The sequence below is a fragment of the Zeus faber genome, assembly GCF_960531495.2.
Source record: "Zeus faber genome assembly, chromosome: 13".
Lineage (NCBI taxonomy): Eukaryota > Metazoa > Chordata > Actinopteri > Zeiformes > Zeidae > Zeus > Zeus faber.
Window position 1 is genome coordinate 14,080,543 of NC_137198.1, and position 21,715 is coordinate 14,102,257.

General features: G+C 42.3%; 1 protein-coding gene across 1 annotated transcript in view; it reads left to right on the forward strand.

Moving 5' to 3' along the window:
- Positions 1-294: 294 nt before the first annotated feature.
- ltk (leukocyte receptor tyrosine kinase) overlaps positions 295-21,715 on the forward strand; it is a gene marked incomplete at its 5' end in the record, with an annotated part of 48,745 nt that continues 27,324 nt past the window's right edge. Inside the window, 16 exons of the mRNA XM_080012003.1 lie at positions 295-298; positions 3,891-3,983; positions 4,814-4,954; positions 5,131-5,359; positions 6,403-6,542; positions 7,048-7,182; positions 8,425-8,574; positions 9,226-9,326; positions 10,619-10,779; positions 13,685-13,779; positions 14,834-14,947; positions 15,425-15,599; positions 16,309-16,459; positions 18,212-18,340; positions 18,737-18,893; positions 19,763-19,948. Of these exons, the coding sequence (XP_079868129.1) occupies positions 295-298; positions 3,891-3,983; positions 4,814-4,954; positions 5,131-5,359; positions 6,403-6,542; positions 7,048-7,182; positions 8,425-8,574; positions 9,226-9,326; positions 10,619-10,779; positions 13,685-13,779; positions 14,834-14,947; positions 15,425-15,599; positions 16,309-16,459; positions 18,212-18,340; positions 18,737-18,893; positions 19,763-19,948 (2,161 nt within the window). The remainder of the gene's footprint in view (positions 299-3,890; positions 3,984-4,813; positions 4,955-5,130; positions 5,360-6,402; positions 6,543-7,047; positions 7,183-8,424; positions 8,575-9,225; positions 9,327-10,618; positions 10,780-13,684; positions 13,780-14,833; positions 14,948-15,424; positions 15,600-16,308; positions 16,460-18,211; positions 18,341-18,736; positions 18,894-19,762; positions 19,949-21,715) is intronic.

The following is a 21,715-nucleotide window of genomic DNA, read 5'->3' on the forward strand; positions in this document are numbered from 1 at the left end:
CAGTAAAGAAAAAGGAAATGCATCGAAAAAAAAGTATATATACTGTATAAAAACACATACTTTATATCTATGTTTATCTGTGTGTGTGATAGACAGTTGAAGAACAGAAATATGATGCCAGCATATTTACAATAAGACAGACTTAACCATCATAGGTGTCCTCATCTTGCAGATTCTGACTCTAAATTATCCCCGTTGCACCGGCTCTGATAATGGTACAATAATAACACTGCCATCCAAGCGCCGTGTTTCCTGAGTTGTGTGCGTGACAGCCATTGTCCCAGTTTGAGCATCATGGGTAATGCTGTTGTTCTCGCCGTTCTAGTGTTCAACCCAAGCCCGGCATTGACCTCTGACCCTCTGCTTTGTCTGTCATTCAATCTGTCTATCCTTCTCTCTCCCCCTGTGTCCTTCACCCAAACTAATTTACTGTATGAACAACTCACTGTGTGTAAAGGTTCAAAATCCACCCATGCAGGGGTCTCTTTCACTCTAATAGCTGTGGTAAATTGAGTTGGGATGCAGGAGACGAGGGCTGAGCGGCGCGCTGCAATTTTTTACCTTCTTTTTTTTTGCGTGGTGTCATCTGCGCTGTTGTTTTGTCCAAATGCACACAATGTCGCGGTGAAATGCCCCCGAGAACCACGAATAACTTGTTGTCACACGTCGCAATGGCTTTCACCTACAGCTCCGATTCGCGCTCCATGTCAATAAATGAATTTCAAGTCTTTTTAATGCGATCTAAATGAGAAGACAGCCGCGCTTGTTGACAGTGACTCTCATAAAAGCGCCGCCCTGTTCAGTCTTTCGTTGACACGTTTTAAACATTTAAACAACCTTTTTTTTTTTATTATCTATTATTATTATTAGCTATTATCATGTGAGTGGGAGTTGTGGAACATTTACCGTTGCAGCCTGTAGAGGACTGTGTGTATGTGTGCGATTGTAACTGTAACAATTAACAATTGTACATTTTTCTGTCTTATCGCCATCTCTCTGAAATCCTCAGTGAAAACCTCTTCTCACAGCTCAGACGGTGCCAGTGAAAATCTGAGTTGACGGCCATAGTCTGTTTGCAATTTAGTGACCCGCGCGTTTCCCCTGGGTGAACGCAGGGAAAAAAGAACTGGCAGAATCTGCAGGTTCTGGCAGCTTCAGTATGGCTTTTAGGAGAGCAGGACTCCATTAGACAAACAAGGATTTCACATCACGCCTCTGTCCCAGCAGAGGATGATTCAAATGAAGGGATGACGAGATTCACTCCTGGATCCCTCTGTCCCATATCTCAGGCTTCTCTGCGCACTGACAGGTCTGTTGGTTTTTTTTTTTTGAAAGGATAAGATTTAGAAAGAGTTTTAGTCCAGTGTTGAGGTGAGAACGTTCTCACCCGTTTAAGGGTTTAGTCACACAGGAAAAGAGGGAGCGGGGTTGACGAATGCTTTCGTTAAATTGGCCCCAAAGGAAGCCGGTGCAGAGAGTGATATTTTGTTCACCTCGTTGGATATTTACGGTGAAATGTCAAAACGTCTGACATTTGTCTAAATCTTGAAATCAAATAACTTTTTTTTTTTCGTTCTTGGACATCAGATATTGATGTGTGATTTTGAAATGTAATTATTATTTGACAGCGGAATGGCTGAAATACATAGTCTGGGAACCACACCAATCCGCAGCTCCTTTTTCATTCTCTCTGCGGGATACGTCTGGCCACCCTCCCGTTCAAACAGATTTCCACCCGCCCTTGCCGGGGTTGTACCAATCACGACCGTTTATCTAATATGGGGCGGGGTCTGTTGCTATGACGACGCAGGGGAGCGCCATTGACACACCTTACCAAGATGGCCGCCACTTACGTGGCGCGGTCTGAATCCGTTATCCCGACAGCTTTAAACAAACTCGACGGTATATTTTCCTTTAAAAACCTTTTGTCGATAAGAAAGACGTGTTCGCCATATTTTCCGACGGGATTTGGTAAAAGCTGAATTCACCGACTCCCTCGCTCGGCTCGTCGTCACATGTTTCGTTCGCTCTGATTGGTTGCAGCTCCATCCAATGCTCTGATTGGTTGTAGGTCTATCCAACGCTCTGATTGGTTGTAGGTCTATCCAATTGCGTCCAGAGACATTTTTGGTCCGCGCCAAATTGAAAATGAACGGAGAGATTCCAGGCTAATGCAGTTGCAAATTGGTCTGGCAATGTCAGGCTCGGTGAAGCAGACACGGAGGACAAAGGTGGTGGTTTGGATCCAGTCACTGTTTTGAGAGGATATATGGAGAGGATAAGAGCCGGGGAGTTAAAAAAAAAAAAAAAAAAAAAAATATGACATGTAGAGAGAGCAGAAAACAAAATTGCTTAATGGGGGGAATATCAGTTAAAGAATGCAATGCCTGTGAGGGAGATAGAAAGCGAGAGCGAGAGAGAGAGAGAGAGAGGGCGATAGAAGAGAGAGTCAGGTTTCCTGTGGCAAGGCAGCCTCAGCTCTCCTACTGTTTCCTTGGCCAGAAGACTTCAGCTGTGATCTGTTTGCTGAGCCGCTCAGCGTATGGAACTTCCAGAGTTGGCCCAGACATTCGCCTGCCATGAATACAGCGTGCAGCGGCCCTAAGCCCAGGATGCGAACTCCGCCAAACATATGGATCCCCTCACCTTGCTCGATAAGGTCTTTTTTTTTTTTTTTTTTTCAGTCAGAAAAAAATAAAATAAAATGCCTGCCTGCTGCTCAGAACAGAACCCCACGTTTTTTTTTTTTTTTTAACCATGTCAGAAATAACCTTTTCACCTTGCAATCAGGGCAAACAGTCAGACCTTGGTGGTCGGTAACGGACAAGAGAGATAATGTCTTTTTTTATTCTCCTTTAGAGCCAAACAATATAATTATGCAGTTCCACCGATTTACTTTTTTATTTAAACTTAAGAGGGAAATAGAACTGTGAAAATCCACGGAGGAAACTGGGTTATCGGAAAATTTATGTGATATACAAATGATTTCTTTTACTAATAATAGACAAAGTTTCTCTTGTTGCCCATTACATTTTCTTTCCAGTTTCCATATTCGGTCATCTATTTCCAGCCTTTATTTCTTCTATAATTATCAATGAATAGCAAGGCTGTCATTCAAGCAAATAACAGCAACATTATCAACACTCAACACATAACTCTTCTTCTTCTTCTTCTTCTTAGTCCCTGCTTTTAATAACGTCTTTGTAATAATCCAATTTTTCGTAGTTGACCGCCGTGACCCTCCGTCATGGATGTCAGACAGTGATGCCATTGTCCCCGCAGGGCTCTGCCGGGGTTAAGCTACGATGACCCGCCGAAAATCCTAACGTGATGTCTTTGTCTTGATGTGGTGTCACATGGACGGTCTCCTCCCTCCCTCCCGTCCTCTCTCCCTTCGGGGCGCTGATTGATGGTTGTGTTTTCCAGATCCAGACGGCCTCTAAAACAATTAAAAAATGAGACAATTATGTTATCCCAAGGTTGTTTTTATATCTTGCATAATCAGATGTTTTGGTCCAGCAGCATTCTGTTGGCTTGCTTTCAGCGGAATTATTTTGCGATGAAATGAGGTTCCAACAGTAAGACCAACATTTGATGCTGAAGCTCATCAGTTTGTGTACTGATTTGCAAATATTATTGTTTGCAACATTCGAAACATTTATGTGCGTAAACACAAATCTACCCTTATATATTTTTGAATTTGCTTCTGTGTCTATGCCTTGGGTATGCCTTGCCTCTGTGATTTGCAACGGGTGACCAAACCACTTGAAAACCACCAAACTATGCGGTGCTCTTGTTAAGCAAAAAAAAAAAAAAAAGAATAAATGCTGTCATCATTTTGTTTTCTTTCTTTTTCTTTCTTCCCCCCCTCTCTCTGACCGGATCTTCAGTTTGCAGAACCAGTGACGCTCTTTTGGACACGTTTCTGGAGGAGAACTTTGCTGATTATGCATATACAGATCATTTGCACGGCGACAGCCAAAGTAGGTGGACCTGTACGTCCTGTTTTACCCTGGTAAAGGACAAAATATTCAAGAGTAATTCAAATATGTATTCAAAATACATATACAATACATTCATTTTTATGTTACAGACTTACTGGCCATTTCTCAGAACAACACAAAAAAAAAACATGCTAAAAACCCAGCTTTATCTTCTATCTATTTCTCATACACACTATATTACTGTGTATATGCACGTATTCAATTATTCATTAACCATTCATTAATTGTATATTGTATATATTTCAAAAAAATAATTGTGAAGCGTGTTCAATTTATCTTGGTTGACTTCTGGATTTTTAATCACTATTTGAGATTTTTTTGAAATTCTTGCCCTTTGTCTTTTAACCCCTGAAAAGTGGGCTGAACCTTGTCTGTAAACTGAACAGACTGCCAATGCTGCTCTCAGAGTTTATAGGAATAATTATAATAAGAATCAACACCTCAGTTGGGAAAACTCGAGGCTTCACGAGTAAAACTCGAGGAATATTATCGTAGAACCAAGAGTCAAACACAGATCTCCGGAGCCACTTCTACACCATGCAATCCTAAATTTGTCAATGAGTAGATCAGCGTACCATCAGGCTTACCAATCAAGCTTACCAGGCCGAGCAAGTCGGACTATATTGGGCTTCATAATTGTACAGTGACAATAACTGTCATTGGCGTAACTCATACTGGTTAAAGAATGTTTTGTTTTTTTTAGTAAAGGTTTTGAATTCATACATTTTGCACAATATTCTATCTCTAACTATCAATTTTCAATCGGTTTTGTATTATCAAACGCTGAACTTTTTCGATGTCCCAAGCAGCCGTCTCCTGTGATTTTGAATCGTTCTGCCACTGGACGGGGTCAAATGGCAGCTCTCAGGCCGACTGGCAGGTCGCGTCGCCTCAGCAACGTAAAACAAGCGCGCTCCCTGTCACAGACCACTCACCGGGAGACTCTGATGGTGAGACTCACATCACACCACGTACTTAAGTCGAAGTATAATGACCCCCATATCAAATGATTGCTCATGCTTTACTCGGGGAAGCTCGTATGCGTGTATGACGATGGCTCTGAAGCGCGTATTCTGATTCGGCTTGAGTCAATTTGCAGGGTTTCTCACCACCTCTCCTCTTCCAGGTCACTTCCTGTTCCTCAGCCCCACCCGAGCTCCCCGGACCTCCGGGACATGTGATTACCGCCTGACCAGCCCGGTTCTGTCGGGCAGTGGGCGGCCGTGCAGCTTGCAGCTGGCTGTGTACGAGTCCGGCCCGGCAGCGGGGAACCTCAGCGTCCGTGTCACGCCGATGCTCCCAGGTTCCCCCGCCGTCACCACGGTCCTAAGCCAAAGGAGACGAGCCGCTGGCAGGTCAGAAAAAGGCTCTTTAGCCCCCCCCTAGCCAGTGGTTAGATTGGAGATAGATGCTGTTCAGACTCCTTTACTAAATACATTGAGAAAATCTAAGAAAATAGATATTAAAGGAGTTCCTTTGCTGACCGTTCCATATTTTTCTATTCGGGCCTTTGAGGGCTGCCATGATATTCCCTTTGTCAAAGTTTCCCATCTTAAGTGATTGATTAGAGTGCCTTCAGCCGGATTGAAAATGTCCGACCCTCACTGCATCGACTAAATCAGAGTTGGCATAGGCACTAAAGACACAGAAAAGGTAGGGAATTCTAACTTTTTTTTTTTTTTTTTTTTTTTTTACTTCTGCACTACAAAGGCTATGGTCAGAACATTTATTTTGTCTCTGGCCTGTATACTTGCAATTCTCGAGAGAAACATCTGCCTTAAGGATCTATTGTTTGAGAAATGTTCTTCCTATTGATCCGATGCTCGAGTACAGCTTCCCTCAGACCAGCTAAAAGCTTTGTTGTATCTGGGTACTCTGCCTGGGAATGAATTTGTATGTAATTGGTTTGGACAGATAAAGGATGGATGATCATGCAATGAGGTTCTACAGTATGTGCTTTTTGATGGAGTGTGCAGTAATGGATTGTGCAATTCTATTAGGCGGGGGAATTCAGTATACTGTAGTTACAGACAGCCAAGCAGACTAACCAGCAGATGATACTTTGGAAAACATTTTCTATTGAAAGCTGTTTTCATCCACATGAGTTAGTATATGATTCACTACAGTATTTTATTTGGGAAATTGCCTCCGGAAATTATTCGAGGCTTATTATCTTTCCAGGACTCATTCAATATTTAATCAATTATTTGGACTATATTCTACATACCTGCCTGTACTTAAGGAGCTTCCTCTAGGAGTGGTTTGGTAATGCAGATTAAATGATTAAAACCACCACTGATATAATCACATTTGCAGATAAAAGAGGATAAGATAACAGTTTATTGATCCCTGGAGGGGAAATTTCTGATTTGTCTTCTCTCTAAATGTCTTATTGCAGAGCTGCTTGGGAGGTTCTGGAGGCCGTGATCGGTGCAGTGGACGGGCCGTTCCAGGTGAGCGTGCACTACGCGTCCTGTCTGCAGAGCGATGACGCCGCTCTGGCTCTGGATTCTCTGCGGCTCAGAGACTGTGACCTGGGTAAGTTCAGCTCTGCGTGCACGGCGCGTTACGATGGAGATGGAATGCAACATTACATTACACATATACGTACATTATAAGCCAAAACTGGGACTTGTTGCTTTTGGCATTGTCGTTTTTAGTCGTCCTAGCAGTACATCTGCTTTCAATAATTCATAACACAGTTGTATCCGTCCCACTGATAAATGATCTTTTTTTTTCTATCTTTATTGATGCTTTTAATCTGGTCTGTTTCACCTAAAGACCAATCAAGCCAAATGCCTGTAGAGCATTTAGTCCTTTATTCTTCATATCACCCATTCAAGGATGATATGAAGGATATCACTGTCACTTCTGCAGACAGAGTCATTGTGAATAAAACATAGAGAAGATTGCTAGACATAAGAAGACCGATAAGACAAAATAAAGTTATGATTTCAGTCCATCTTTAATAACTGTTTTGTTGCCGTAGCGGTAAGTGCAGTGCTGTGTACCCACTGTTTTCTGTCTGTTCACGGGGCTGCAGGGCAACACGAGCTGGACCTCGACGCAGACTGTAAGGGGTCTTTCTACTGCGACACCGGATCCTGCGTGGAGCAGAGACTGGTGTGCAACTTCCACACCGATTGCCCTTTAGGGGAGGATGAGGGAGCTATCTGCGGTGGGTGTTTGAACACATCTGGCTCCGTGGTCCTCATCTCGCAGAGCCCCGAGGAAAGCATGCCATCTGCTCTGTGTCAATCAAGTGGCCTTTTTTTTTTCCAGCCCCATTCATAAAACACAGGCATTGCTGTGGTTTCCCAGCTCGAGTAGAGTCGCTCAAGGGGCTCCTCTTATGCAGCAAATCAGTTGAAAACACTGAGATGAAGTGGCTGCAAGGATGAATCCCAAGATAATACTGAATATCCATTTGGCAACTGTCAGAATAGAAATTTGAAGTGTATGTATGGGTACACTTGAGTTTTAATGCTCAGTGCCTCTAATCCAACACCAGGGTTTCCTCCACTGTGACACAATATACAGGGTAACTGTTGCATAGACGTTAATATTGTAGATGTTGCAGCCTGTGTTGAGCGCTAACTTGTTCGGAAGTTTTTTGTGCTGTTCTCCCTTACTGTAACACTGACTTTTCATGGCCCTTGCATCACTTATTGAAGGAGACAAGCAGCGAACAGTAATCATCTACATAATTCCAGTTAATTAGATGGCTCATAAAAAATGTAGAACTTGCCACCCCAATACATGAAATGAACATAATTTTCATGTTGAGACACAATATCTAGGGGACATTATCAAAAGATTTATTACAGCATAATGTATTGTGGTTTGCTTTATATTTTTCATGTTCAGAGATTTAGATGAGAAAAGTAACACTCTCTGACACGACTCTGATAATGAAACAGGCATGCTTCACCCCATAATGCAGTCAATGGGAAGAGAGCTATTTAAAGGCCTCGCTGCGAGCCCTGAGGCACGCAGCGGTGCCACAGAGGTGCTTTAATGTCTCCAACGGCTCGGTGGACGAGTCTGTTCTTCTAATGCCTTTAGAAAGACTTAGAAATACCAGAGTCTTCCTTTAACTGAAGGACTCTCGTGGGGTTGCTTTTGAAGAGGGTTCAGAGGCATGATGAAGAACACATTAAGAGGCAAAACCAGTCAGATTGACTGACAAACATACACACACACACACACACACGCAAACACATAAACACAGGAAATAGCACAAACCCTGACTTTTTCCAAAATAACCACAAAAAAAATAGGGTAACGTTAAAAAAAAAAAAAAAAAAGACTGTCAAAGGCCATAATCAGAAACACAGAAAACCTCCAGTTTGTAACTATAGCCGAACAACATTTTAGTTCAATTTCACAGCGAATACCTGCTCTTCCGTCCCCCACGCAGATGCCCTGCCCTTGGGCTCGCACTGTTCGTTTGAACGTGATGCCTGCAGCTGGTCAGTCTCCAGCCAGCGCTCGGCCTGGAGGAGGGTCGCAGGAGAAGATCTGCTGGAGAGGGAGGACACGCAGGGCACCGCCCTGCAGAGAACACCAGGTACTGCCATGGGCGGGTGAATTAATCAAATGACCCACAGTTAAATTGAAATTCTAAAAATAATCATTAATTGGAGCAATTGTGCTATGTCTGTGTCCACCATTGGATTAAGCAAAATAAGTACCCTTCGTGCAGAATTAGCAAAATGTCCTTAAATGAATCACTGTGTGTTTCTGGGAAGCTCTCATTCTCAGAGCTCTCATTCAAGAGCGATAATGAGGTGTGGATGTCAAAAACCACGAAATGATTCCCGGCTCTTCTTTGCACCATTTTCATGTTGTGTGGAAAGCCAGCAAGAATTTTAATGTTTCGTGCAGCCTTTCATTATATTTTCTCAGCGTCAAGTATAGCCTAAATAAGTGTAACAGCAAATTGTTGTGAGTTAACTGCTATATCATGGGACTTTGGAGGGTTTGTTTATGGTATGATGTGGTTTGTATTCAGCTGTGAAACATCTGAGTGCTAATTGATCCCAGGATGAAAGTCTATAGACGTCGTTTTCCATCCACGGGGCGCACGTTTCATTCCGGTTCTTCTTGGCTTTTATGTAAAATTACTGTATGGAAGTTTGAATGACTATCAATACCTTCCAACCCCCCTCTGAGAGTCATTGTGTTTGTATTGTGTTTTTATTTTATTGTCCTCGCCTAGGGCACTTCCTGTTTTTGCGAGTGCGAGGCAGTGATACTCACCGGCAAGCATCTGTACAGAGCTCGTCTCTCCCACCGCCTGTCACTGCAAAGGCCTGCGAGGTTGAGTATCCAGCTGATTGATCAACCCAGTCTCACGCTGTTTCGTGGCCGTAGTCACCAAAATGTGTCGATTGAATCTTGTCCCGGAGCACGATTGTCCGACTTTTTTCGTACTACACGTAATGAAATTTAAACCAATTCATTTGAATGGGGAGACTTTCACAGGCTTTAGAAGCGGGGGGCATGGGGAAGGAGATGCGTACATTAAAACTAAAACTAGCGTGGAGAGGCGGGGAGGGGGGCAACTATGGATGTATTCAAATTTAAAATGCAGGGTTTAAATGTTGTTTGACGATCACGAAACAAAGGCGGGATACTGGTTTCGCTTTTTCTTTGAATGGTCTATTCAATTTAAGGTTGGGCCAGAATAGGGTAGGGGATATAGGGTCATACTCTCAGTATTAATTTCATTCATAGATACAATTTAACTGGATATAAATGTTAGTGTTTGCGCGCCTCTATACCCATCAGCCAGTGCGGTAAACATTTCCATGGTAACAGCGAGCTCCACCAATCAGAGACGTCGCAGTTACTTTTAGGACTATGGGTAGTGTAGTCTCCATGACATTGTGAATAAAACATGTTTTTCTTAAAACAAGGTTGATATCATACAGACTTGTGGCTTCTACAGGAGAAAAAACAAATTCAAAAGCAAAAACAAATCCCTATTCTCGCCTCACCTTGAATTTAATAGACCATTCAATAGAGGAAAAGCGAAACCAGTATCCTGCTTTTATTTTGTGCTACTCAGAACGAAATTGAAACCGATGCATTTAAATTTTGAACACATCCATACTCTCCCCCCTACACACTTGTGTGTGTGTGTACTTTCGTCAGGTTAGTTTTAGCTTAGTATAAGTATCTGCACACCCCTCCTTCCCCATGCACCCACCTCTTCTAAAGTGAAAGAAAATCTCCCCGTTCAAATGAATTGGTTTGAATTTAGTTCTGTGTAGCAAGCTGTTGTTATACTGCAATTTCCCTCCAGGGATGAATAAAGTATCTATCCATCTATAGCATGCCACCACACTAAATGTCCGTTCAGCCCTGGTTAAAGTGTGTATTGGTAGTTTGCTAATGATTTTTCTGTTCCTAGTATAAGTATTTTGGCAAAAGACATTAAATTTACTTAATTGACACGATGTTGCATGGTTATTTTCATTAAAGTATAACAAATAATAAACTATAACTATAACAGTGAAGCATGAATCAATGAAACAGCATTAAAACCATCCCATGCACTATATATACAGCACATTCAGCCAAATCTTAATCTGTGTCTTGCTGTGCAGCTGCGTTTTTCTTTGTACATTTTCGGCGAGTATAACGGCACCCTAACGGTGGCTGCGGAGGAGAACGGCACGGCAACCTCGCCTTCGGTCTGGGAGAGACACGGGCAGTGGACGGACGACTGGCAGTACATCGCCATGGACCTGATTGGCGTTCACCACGGGTAAGTGAGGGGAAGCGGGAGCGGGGGGGAAAGGTGATTGCGGCGGTGAGACGGAAAAAGACAAAATACAATCACAGAGAAGAGGATCCAGAATAAGAATGTAGAATGCGAAATAAAACAGAGAGGGTCACACCCATCCTTCCATCTGTGCAAAACTGCCCTAAAATTGGGTCCGTGAATTCCAACGTGTTATTAAACACCTCTTTACAAATTGAAGATCTGTTTTTGTTATATCTATTTTAAATCCATATATTATTCCTAAATATGCAGCACGACGATTACCAAGTTGCCCCCGCTGCTACAAATCTCTCCTCTGCCAGTAGAGAAATGGAGTTTCACACTGCTTTATTGACAACTGACTCAAGACGGATAACATTTTTTCACATGGAAGAAAATTTTGCCTAAAAGGTCTGCAGTTTGGCTGGTAACAGTCTGATTCATTGGAAAATTTTCTTGGGAATAGCTTGGGAAAATTGTGGTTCGCCATACACTGAAATGACTAACTTTGAGTATAAAGTAGTGACCCGAGGTGGTACGCCAGATGACATTGTTTATAATATGCACTGAGAAATTTGAACTGAAAATATATACTTCGCTATGCATTTATTACCCGTTAACCACGCTTCTTTGTTGATATAATACTATTTTTTTAGGGAGTCCATATACTGTAATATCTGGCAAGAGACTACAGACTACTGACTACTACATTTTAATAATGTTTATCAATACTGTCCCTGTCAAATAAACAAACTCAATTAGAAATAAATGAATGTATGATAAATATTATGCGATGATTATGCGATCTAATAGTAATTTTCAATTATTTTGAAAGACTACGTATTTATCATTGAAAATGTTATAAACACAAAATAAAATAAATACACCCATCAGCATCTGAGTTACAATGTTCAGCTCAGATGAGAAACAATAAAATAAATAAAAATATGCACAGAATTTCAGTTGCATGCCATCCGAGTCTTCAAACATGTGTCCACAGGGTGCTCCGTGGAAGATGTAGAGACGCCTTTATTAATTATCATCATATTTTGGTATCAAACTGGTTGTTGGTTGCTGGTTCCAACTTGTGTGGATGTGATTAGTGATGTTTTATATAACATTTTCAGAATATCTTTTACAATATACAATTTCCCTCAATGTTGAAATATACTGCAATTGTACTAATAATTGTACTATTGCTAGGTCCATGTTTTATAGTTCTCTTAGTGGCCGCATGTGGCTGCCATTTATGTGAAAGTGCTAAAAACTAACAAAAAACTTTTTTGGGAGCTGTCTTAAAGTGTGTTTTTTGTGCTTCACCGCTAAAACATTTTATTTAAATATATTTTTTTATTCACATTTTACCAACCTTGACCACATGTAGTACTCATTCCAGATCTCATCAGCTGCGAAAAGCCTAGTTAACTGTTATAAGTGCATAACAAAGGATTTATTAACCTTAATAAGGAACAGTTCTCTATTTAGATCTGGCAGCTGCAAAAAAAGCATATTTAGCCTTTAATAAGTGCACAATAAAAAAAAGATCTGGCAGCTGCAAACATAATATTTAGCTGTTAATAAGTGCACAATAAAGAATTTATTAAACCCCAATAAGGCACAGTTCTTGTTTTAGACGTGGCAGCTGCAAATGCATATTTAGCTGTTAAAAGGTGCAAAATAAAGGATTTATAAACCTTAATAAGGAACTGTTCACACTCTAGATCCAGTAGCTGCAAAATGCATATTTAGTTGTTAATAAGTGCACAATAAAGGATTTATTAACCTTAATAAGGCTCGATTCTTGTTTTATACCTGGCGGTTGCAAAAAGCATATTTAGCTGTTATTAGGTGCACAATAAAGGATTTATTAACCTAAATAAGGCACTGTTCAAACTCTAGATCCGGCAGCTGCAAAAACCATAGTTAAATACTAATAAGTGCATAGTTAATTGCTAATATATGCTATTATCAACACTTATGTAGTCTTATTAACACAAAAAAGCATAGTTAACTCTTAATAAGTGCAAAACTGTTAATAAATGCATAGTTAACTGGTAATAAATTATATTATTAACTGCTAATAAATGCTGTTATTAACATTTATAGAGGCTTATTCATACATAATAAAAGCATTGTTAACTTCTAATAAATGCTGTTGTTAATATTTATAGAGGCTTATTAATGCATAATAAAAGCATCGTTAACTTCTAATAAATGCTGTTGTTAACATTTATAGAGGCTTATTAATGCATAATTAAAGCATTGTTAACCGTCAATAAGTGCTTATTTAACTACTAATAAATTATATAATTAACACCTTTTATAGTCTTAACACAATAATAATGTTAATGTTAATAATCTTATGAGGACCTTATTAACAATTAACTAAAGCTCATTACAAGCACCTTAATGGAAAGTGTTATGAATGCAACATACATAGTACTTTATACAATCTGGAAACCTACATTCTTAATTCTGTCTCATTAATTAAATAATCTTTAGCCTCACCCTTATATTATTCTACACTCAACGAGATGTTCTGCATTTTAATCATTTGCATTTTGGAGACTGAATGCTATGTATCAGAATCAGAATCAGAATCAGAATCAGAATCAGAATAGTCTATATGGCCAAGTTAGTTTACACGAACACGGAATTTGTCTTGGTGTTCGGTGCATACATGAAACATAAATGTAAAACAATAAATAGAATATTAGTGAAATATAAAAGAATATGTAATATAAGGCTGTTTTTTATTTATTTATTTTTTGTTTTGTACAGTTTGTGCAGGATTGTGCCAATGTTCAGTCTAAAGTGTAACAGTATGTGCAATGTTCATGGATAAAGTCCAGAAGAATGCAATGTGTACATTGTTAATGCTCCATCTAACAAAGTCTTATTATCACAGGTTTAATATCAAGGTGTCTGCGCGATGGGCTGAGGGCTCCAATGCTGACATCGCTCTTGATGACATCTCAGTCGGGGCGGCATGCTTCGACACAGGTAGCTTTGCTAAATCCATGCCGCCCGAGAGCATGGAAACAGTAGATAAAAACCACGGTATTTTAAATTGTACACATAATCCCAAAACTATGTGTACATGATTGAATCTTCTAACTATAAAAGAAGGAATCTCTGTCCACCTGTCTGTATGTCTGTCTGTATGTACAGTATGTCTGTCTGTATGTCCTTTGATTATCTCAACAACCGTTCATCCAATCTACTTCACACTTGGCGGGTGTATCGCTAGGGAACCAAGGACGTGCAGCGTCGAATTTGGTTCAATTTGAAGATGCGACATGTGTAAAATTATTAAACTTTCAGTAGACAGCAAACCGCGCGCCGGTAGGGGGCGGGGCATCAGGGCTCTGCAACTGAGCCACAAAGACTTTCTTTCCCCAGTTACTTTAATGGGCAGTTTTATCTTCCATGGTGGAACGCTTGTGGTCCACCATGGAAGTCCATTGGTAACTAAATCATTGACATTTTGTTAAACTGTACCATTAAACATTTCTGAGAAACTCTTCAATTTTGATATGGCATGCTTTGTTATAAAATTCTGCATGAGCCATAAGTTGGCACAACAGTAAGAATTACTTCCAGTGCTCCAGCAGCCTTGCCTATTTTTTTTTAAATACTGTATAACTGTCAACACTGTCCCTTGTAATGGAGAAAGCACACTTCACATATGTGTTAAAGTGAAAATATGTGATTTTTTATGATTTGGGCTCGTAGCAGTCACTTGTGTTCTTAAAGTTGCAAACCCTTTGTCAGTTATTTTTATATAAAATTCCGCACATCTGGCTGGGTACAATAAAACAACTCTGGACAATATTTTTGTTGAGGGGCTTCGTTGATCGACAGATCCTATAAAATTGGATCTGTGATTTGAAAATGGATGGAATAACTTAAGAATACATTATGTACGCTTCCGTTTGTTGTTGTTCTCTCTCTCTCTCTCTCTCTCTCGCTCTCGCTCTCTCATTCTCTCTCTCCTATCAGCCCCCCAACATGCACATTTACACTAATTGGGCTCTGCCTCTCCGCCCGTTCTCAGATCTCAATTCCCTGCTGCTCGGTCACAGACTCTTCCACGGCATGGACTCTATGGGGGACGATGTCTTCAACCTAGAGGATCTCTTCAACCCTCTTTCGGAGCCTTCTGCCTCAGGTGCAGTGCAGCGCCCCGTCACCCGTCAGAGCTTCAGATTTTCCAAAGCATCCTTTGACACCCGGGGCACTTAAAAAAATAAAACCAGCTTTTTTTTTAATGTCTTGCATTATGCATTCATATTCCAGGTGGCGTCTTGGTGGATTATTCTAATTTAGTTTGAATCTCCCAGTCTGCAGCTTTTTGAAATGTTGCGGCGCTCACCTGCCACCGAGCTCACAGATTTGGGGTTTTGATCTTCTAACATCAGTGCTTCTCTGCCCTTTATTCCCCCCGCACTTATTTCAATTCTTCCCTTCTCCCGTCTTTGTCCTTCCCTCCTTCCATCCGTCTTTCTGTCTTTTCTTTCCTCCTCCTCGGAATCCACACGAACGGAATCCTGCCTGCAACCAAACGTTGACGTTCTCTCCCTTCCATCCCTCTTCCTCCTCGTCATGCTGTCCTCTGCTTCCGTGTTTCTTATCTCCTCCTCTCCAGAGGTTTCCCTGATGACATGGTGGTTTACGTCGTGCGGGGCCAGTGGCCCCAGGGGGCCGACCCAGGCCCAGTGTGACAGCGCCTATCGCAACACCAACGTTAGCGTTACCGTGGGTAAAGACGGGCCCTTGAAAGGAGTCCAAATATGGAGGGTACCTGCGACCAACAGATACATGTACGTGACATTTTTCTAAATCTCTTGGCAGAAAGTTGAAAATCTGAGTGAAAGGTTTTGAAGCACATCACCAAATAATTTCCCCCAGATGGAGGAGAGTACACATCACAGAGTGGTAGGCAGTGGTAGGCAAAACCAGGAGTAACATGCAGCCTGCCAGAAGCAGCTCACAGGGGGTCTAATCTAGCCCACATGGCAATTTGAGAGTTTTTTGTAATTGCAAAATTTCACTTGAAATGCAGTTCTTTTCTGACTGTGAGGAATTCAGTCTTTTGCTCATTTCCCACTAAACAGGATATAAACAAAATAGCAATGAATGTATTACATACTCAGGTTGCCACTACTCCAATTCTACCTCTACTCGACACTAATAACTACTCTACACTAGGGACTAATACATTCATTTAATATGCTTTTATTGACTGAGTGTTATGGTGCTGATGTGCATGTGCCGATACCCAGCCATGTAATCCAGCCCAATACGTGAAGTGGTATTAGTTCAATCTGGCCCACAGCCGAAAATGACACCCCTCTTTTTCAGGGTCTTGTTTATTTATCTATCTATTTGTTTGTTTGTTTGTTTGTTTGTTTGTTAAGTAAAGTCCTATTGATAGTCATAGTGATATGCCTCATGTCTCTCTGCATGTGTTCCCCTTATGGAATACTGATGCTAAGACTGGCAGAAGCTGACTTAGCTGTTTCCTTTAAGGATCTCTGCCTATGGTGCAGCAGGAGGGAAAGGAGCCAAAAACAATAACAAGCGCTCCCATGGCGTCTTCATCTCTGCCATTTTCCCTCTGGAGAAAGGAGATATCCTTTACATCCTGGTGGGACATCAGGGAGAGGACGCATGTCCTGGGGTGAGTCGGTTTGAAAACCTAAGTTCCACCTGACACCTTTTCATTTTTGTTGTGCAACAATTAGTGTAATTATGGTACTATTGATAGCACTGGTTCTAGTGTGATAGATTGATCAATAGATTGGTACTTACAAGTAAAATTACTTGTACAGGTTTTAAAAAAAAAAAAAACCTGGATATAAGTGAGATATCATTAGATGGAAGGATAGACATCAGACTAGTATCAAAGAGGACCAAGACAAGCGCAGGGCTCAAGTCCTGCCTCGATGGTGTTCATCACTGGATCCAGTAAAGATTGTTTTTCAAATCGTCTTTTAGACTTTACTAGTGTCATAAGGTAGTTACAAGGGGCCCCAGTGCACGCTATTATGACGGGCCCTGGTGTAGAAATGGTTATTAGTTATGAAGCACACACACACACACACACACACACACACACACACACACCAGTCCTTTCCTCCAATATGAAACAGTACTCAAATAAAAACCAGGCCTCTGATAGATGCCGGGGGCGTGGTCAACACAAACAAATAAAGGCCTGCCTCAAACACAGACCGTGGGGAACTTAGGATGGACAAACTCCTGGTGCCTGTTATATATAATGCATGCCAGTTGTACCTACAGTATAATGTATGTTTCCACCGCTTTAAATTTAGTCAATTCAACAATATAATCGTGCTATTTTCAACTATCTGTTGTTCTGATTTCCTTGTGTTAAACGTAAACCTATCTCAGAGGATTAGGGTTTTTTTTTCTCCTCCAGGCAGTGGTGCGCGGTTTGTTTTAGTTGGTTTCCACTTGAGTGAAACAAACATTTTGAACCCAACTACAGAACGTTCGGTCTTGGATTAGGACAGTGGATTGCGTAATGCAAAGAGAGCGATCTTCGGTCCACTGTGCGCGCCAGCCGTTTCCGTGCCTCAACAAAAAATAAAAATTATGCGAGTGCTGAGAAATGACAAATAAAAGAAGAGCGAGTTTTGGTTTGGTGTTAGACATAAACGCCTGCTTCTAATATAGGCCTGGTCCCGCAGCAGTTAAGGTATCATTTTGTTATAATTTTGTGGCAGTTTCTCCTACCACGCCACCCAGGTGGCGTTCTCAGGGCCCTCCAGCACAGAGACACAGAAGACGATGTTGTAGACACCAGTTTATTGTAGAGAGCGGGCCAGTTGGAATGAGCCAGGAGCAGATAGAACATGTCATGACACATGCTCCTATCCTGAGTGTGTGTGGGGATGGGGGTTTTGCCTGGTGCTTGTTAGACCAACCAATGAGCAACAGGTATGCAGCCACCTTTATCCCACTCACCTCGATCCAGGACAGGTGTGGCTCAACCAGACCATCCTCACGCCACAAATTGCTACTTTTCCCCAAAAAATTAGAACCATGTTTTTGCTTTTTCGAGGGCATATACTGTATATTGTAGCAAAAAGCACCATTTTCTTATGTAATGTGAGTTCTTCTTTGAACACAGGCGTATTACTGAGGTGGCGATGTCAATCACTCGCAAAGGGCCCATTCTCTGCCCAACACATTTTGGAGGGCCCGCTTTGAGGGTACGCCTACCCCACCGGGCCCCAGTGCAACGGCACTAACGCACTGTCTATATTTGCGCCCTTGACTCTCGGTCTGGCTGCCTCCCACCCTCCCTTTCCCTGTCACTTGAATGATAATAGCATGTTTTATTTCTCACGAGACATTCTTTATTGACCCCCTCCCCCCCTCCCTCTCATTCCTTTCTGGGCCGCAGAGAAACACTCTCACTCAGAAGATCTGCCTGGGAGAGTCGTCAGTGATTGAAGAAGACCTCAGAGGGGAGGGATCTGCAGAAGTGGCTGGGGGAGGAGGCGGCGGCGGGGGAGCCACCAACATCTTTAAGGTGACTGTCAGCACAGGGAGTGTGGTGCACGATGGGGATCCGCTCGTGACGCTTCGTGCCGCCGAACGAGCAACAACATGATAAACATCAAAAAATGTCTACAGGCATTCTAAAAGGATTCACCACAGTCTCAGAATCTAATTTAGGCATTTACATTTAGATATAATGCACATGGAAGGTGAGAGGAAAAAATAGCTTGTACAAGCATAGAAATAAAGTTAACCTGATTATGTATCTGGCCTGTTCATTATAATCTTACCCTCAAGCACAAATGCCAGCACCTTAGATTGAATTTAATGTAATTCATGCTTCTATATACAGTACGCTTTTGAACCAAACAAATGGCATGATCCATCCAAACAGCAGCTGAGTTTTTATGTGTTTTCTTGTTGTCAGATGGAGGATGGTGAGCTGGTTCCTCTGCTGATCGCAGCGGGAGGGGGAGGGAAGGCCTACCTGGAGGACCCTGAGTCCAGCCTGGATCAGATCCCACTGGAGCAGTATGAGAACGACACCATAGCAGCCAGCTCTAATGGTCGCACTGGCGCTGCAGGTATGAGGGACAGAGAGTAGGGGCTGTTAATGATACGCGTGAAGGGCTCTTTTCAGGTGCCCGGCTGGATTTCTTAGTTTATTTTACCCCAACATTTGGTGTTTTTCCTGCTTTCCTGCTGTGTTGAAGTAGGTGAATATGTTTTCTATCTTTGTTATCTTGCCCGCTTTCAGCTTCTCAGTCTTCTTTCCTTGAAACTGAATGCCCACACATATTATGTGCCAGATACCTGCGGCGCATCTTTTATCCCTGTGTTAGACATGGCAGAGGCAACACATATGCAAGGTTAGGTGAAGGCTGTGAGAGGAGACATTTATGCCTCACATGCCGTACAGGAAAAAAACATTCTTTGAGGGATGCTTTGACCTGAGCATGGCGCTTTCTACAACTTGGTTTTAGCATCCAACAGCTCTTGACCTGCTAGAAGAGGACACACATTGCAGTCTCTCTTCGCTCTTGGTAATTGTCTGTGGAACATTCTTAGTAAATCCTCCTTATATACTGTATGGCCTCGATGGTCGATCACAACATCTCTGTAAGTGTAGACGTGTGAACAAGTACTTGTTCATGTGAAATCAACCTGGTTGTGACCAAGGAGAGTGCTAATTCCCTTTCCCTCACATTTAATTATTCGTCCCTTGCTAAAGAAATCACATTTAATAAGTCTGTTAAGAGACCGTTATAGTGCAACCTTCACTATAAGATGAATAATAATTTGTGGTCCAGTAAATGCATTCACATGTTGAACACATTGTACATGATCCAAGTTAAAAAATGATAAATATATTATTTGTTAAAATGCTGCTGAAAGAGGTCTGTGAAGTGTGTAAGATGTGTGTTACTGTGGCTTCATGTCTGCCCTCTTGCAGGTGGGGGTGGAGGCTGGAAAGACGGCTCCAGTCCTTATCCGAGGGCTGGAAAGTCCCTGGCGGAGGGTGCTGAGGGGGGGTCCTCGTGTCCCCTTGCCCTGTCTAAGCTAAACTGGTCCACCTTCGGGGGCTTTGGAGGTGGTGGCGGGGCCTGTACGGCTGGAGGAGGGGGAGGAGGCTACAGAGGTATGGACGTGGAATGATCGTCAAAGGATGTCGTTTGATTGTGTTTGTTGCATTGTGGGTAGGACAGTGTCATTTACAGGACTGACCAATCCCCCTCTTCACTCTCCCTCTGTCTAATTGTGTCCAGCAGTCTTGTCTTGATGGTCTTTCTTTTCCACACAGCGCTTACCTTAAGTGGTTTTGATAGCTTGACTCGAAATTAACGGGCAAGTGAAAGTGATAGAAAGCAGTTTGGTTGCACAGTGCAGGTCTGCTAGACATGGCAGAGACCAGTATCACTTATCAATAATCAATAACACACTCTAATAATTTTTGTCCAATATAGTCCTTATAATGGGCATCATTCCATTAACTTTCTGGACAAACTGGGCCATCCTGGTGGCTCAACCATATGCATACCATAATGCTGTAGGCAAAACCCCTGCGGCAACCGGCGTTCAAATCCAGCCTGCAGTCAATTGCTGCGTATTTCTCCCTCTCTCTACCCCCCATTTCCTGTCCCTCTCCACTGCTCTCTACAATAAAATAAACCTGCTCAAAAAATGTTAAAAAAAAAAAAGTTCTAGACAAACAAAATAGACATTCTGTGTTTGGTTAAGAAGCATAGTCACTCTGCACCCCACACGTTCAGTTCGCCGCCTACAAGAAGGATGTTTACTGCTCTTGCAGCAGCTCTGCACTGCATTCCTCACAGGTTTCACCGGTCTATTTTCATAGCTTAGTTTTACCTCTGATCTCTGGTATTTTGACAGGAGATTTATGCCAAGCTATGGAGGGAGCTATGGAGCTACTTTGTCATAGTCGCCTTAGTAATGCTCAAGATTCTTTGAGGTTGCACAGGTTCTCAGCCCGAACTGATGTGAACTGTGTCAGGTCAATGACATGCAAAGTAATTGGTAAATTTGAAATATCCATTATTATGTATCCAGCCCCCAAGAGCCCCGAAGCCGCGTTGTGGCGTGTCACCTGAGTCAGCAAGCCGCTGGATTTCCAGGGCCTTCTCTATCTACCCTTTGTTTTTAAGCTCTCTCACCCTGCTCTGGAAATGTGCCTTTGTCTTGGAGTGGGCCTGTCTTTTGGCTATACATTGGTGTCATTCTGCTAAGAGCAGAAGGCTTTCCTTTTGGCATCAATCAGATGTTCTATTTCGGTGTCGTTTCATCGAACCAGTCCTGATGTTTCCTGGGCTTGTAGCCAATGGCGGCTCTGCTGGTCTCAAGTATTATGGTCTTCAGAGCAATCCAGCATTCTACAACACCCTCAGGATCTTGCTTTGGGAGTCTTCTTTGCGACAGCCTTCTTCCACCTTCGAGACCGTTGTGGCGCTCCTCCCAGCTCTACATCCTCACACTCTGATCAGTCGCCATCTTCCGCGCGTTTTTGCCGTTGGATCTCGCTTCCTCTGTCCACTCTCCCTTGACCTTACCGCCATGAGTGACCCTGGAGCACACTGAGCTCCAGATGTCATCGCTGTCAGGTTCTCTCTGGATAAACACAAGCCTCTCAGCCGCATCATGCTGGCGATCCCTGGGAGGGGAATCAATAATGTCCTCATCCAAAGCTTACGATGCAGCATTTCTGGTTATAAGTCGTGTTGGGGCGACGCCAGTAAAATTAATTGAGTACTTGCAAATCATCGTTGGCATTGCAACATGGAGACAAGAGGTCCGGCTTTTAAGAAAACAAACCAGCAGTTATTTAAAAGAAATACACAGCCAAAACCCAAGTGTAATTAAATTATATTGTCTTCCCTGTCTCTCACTCTAG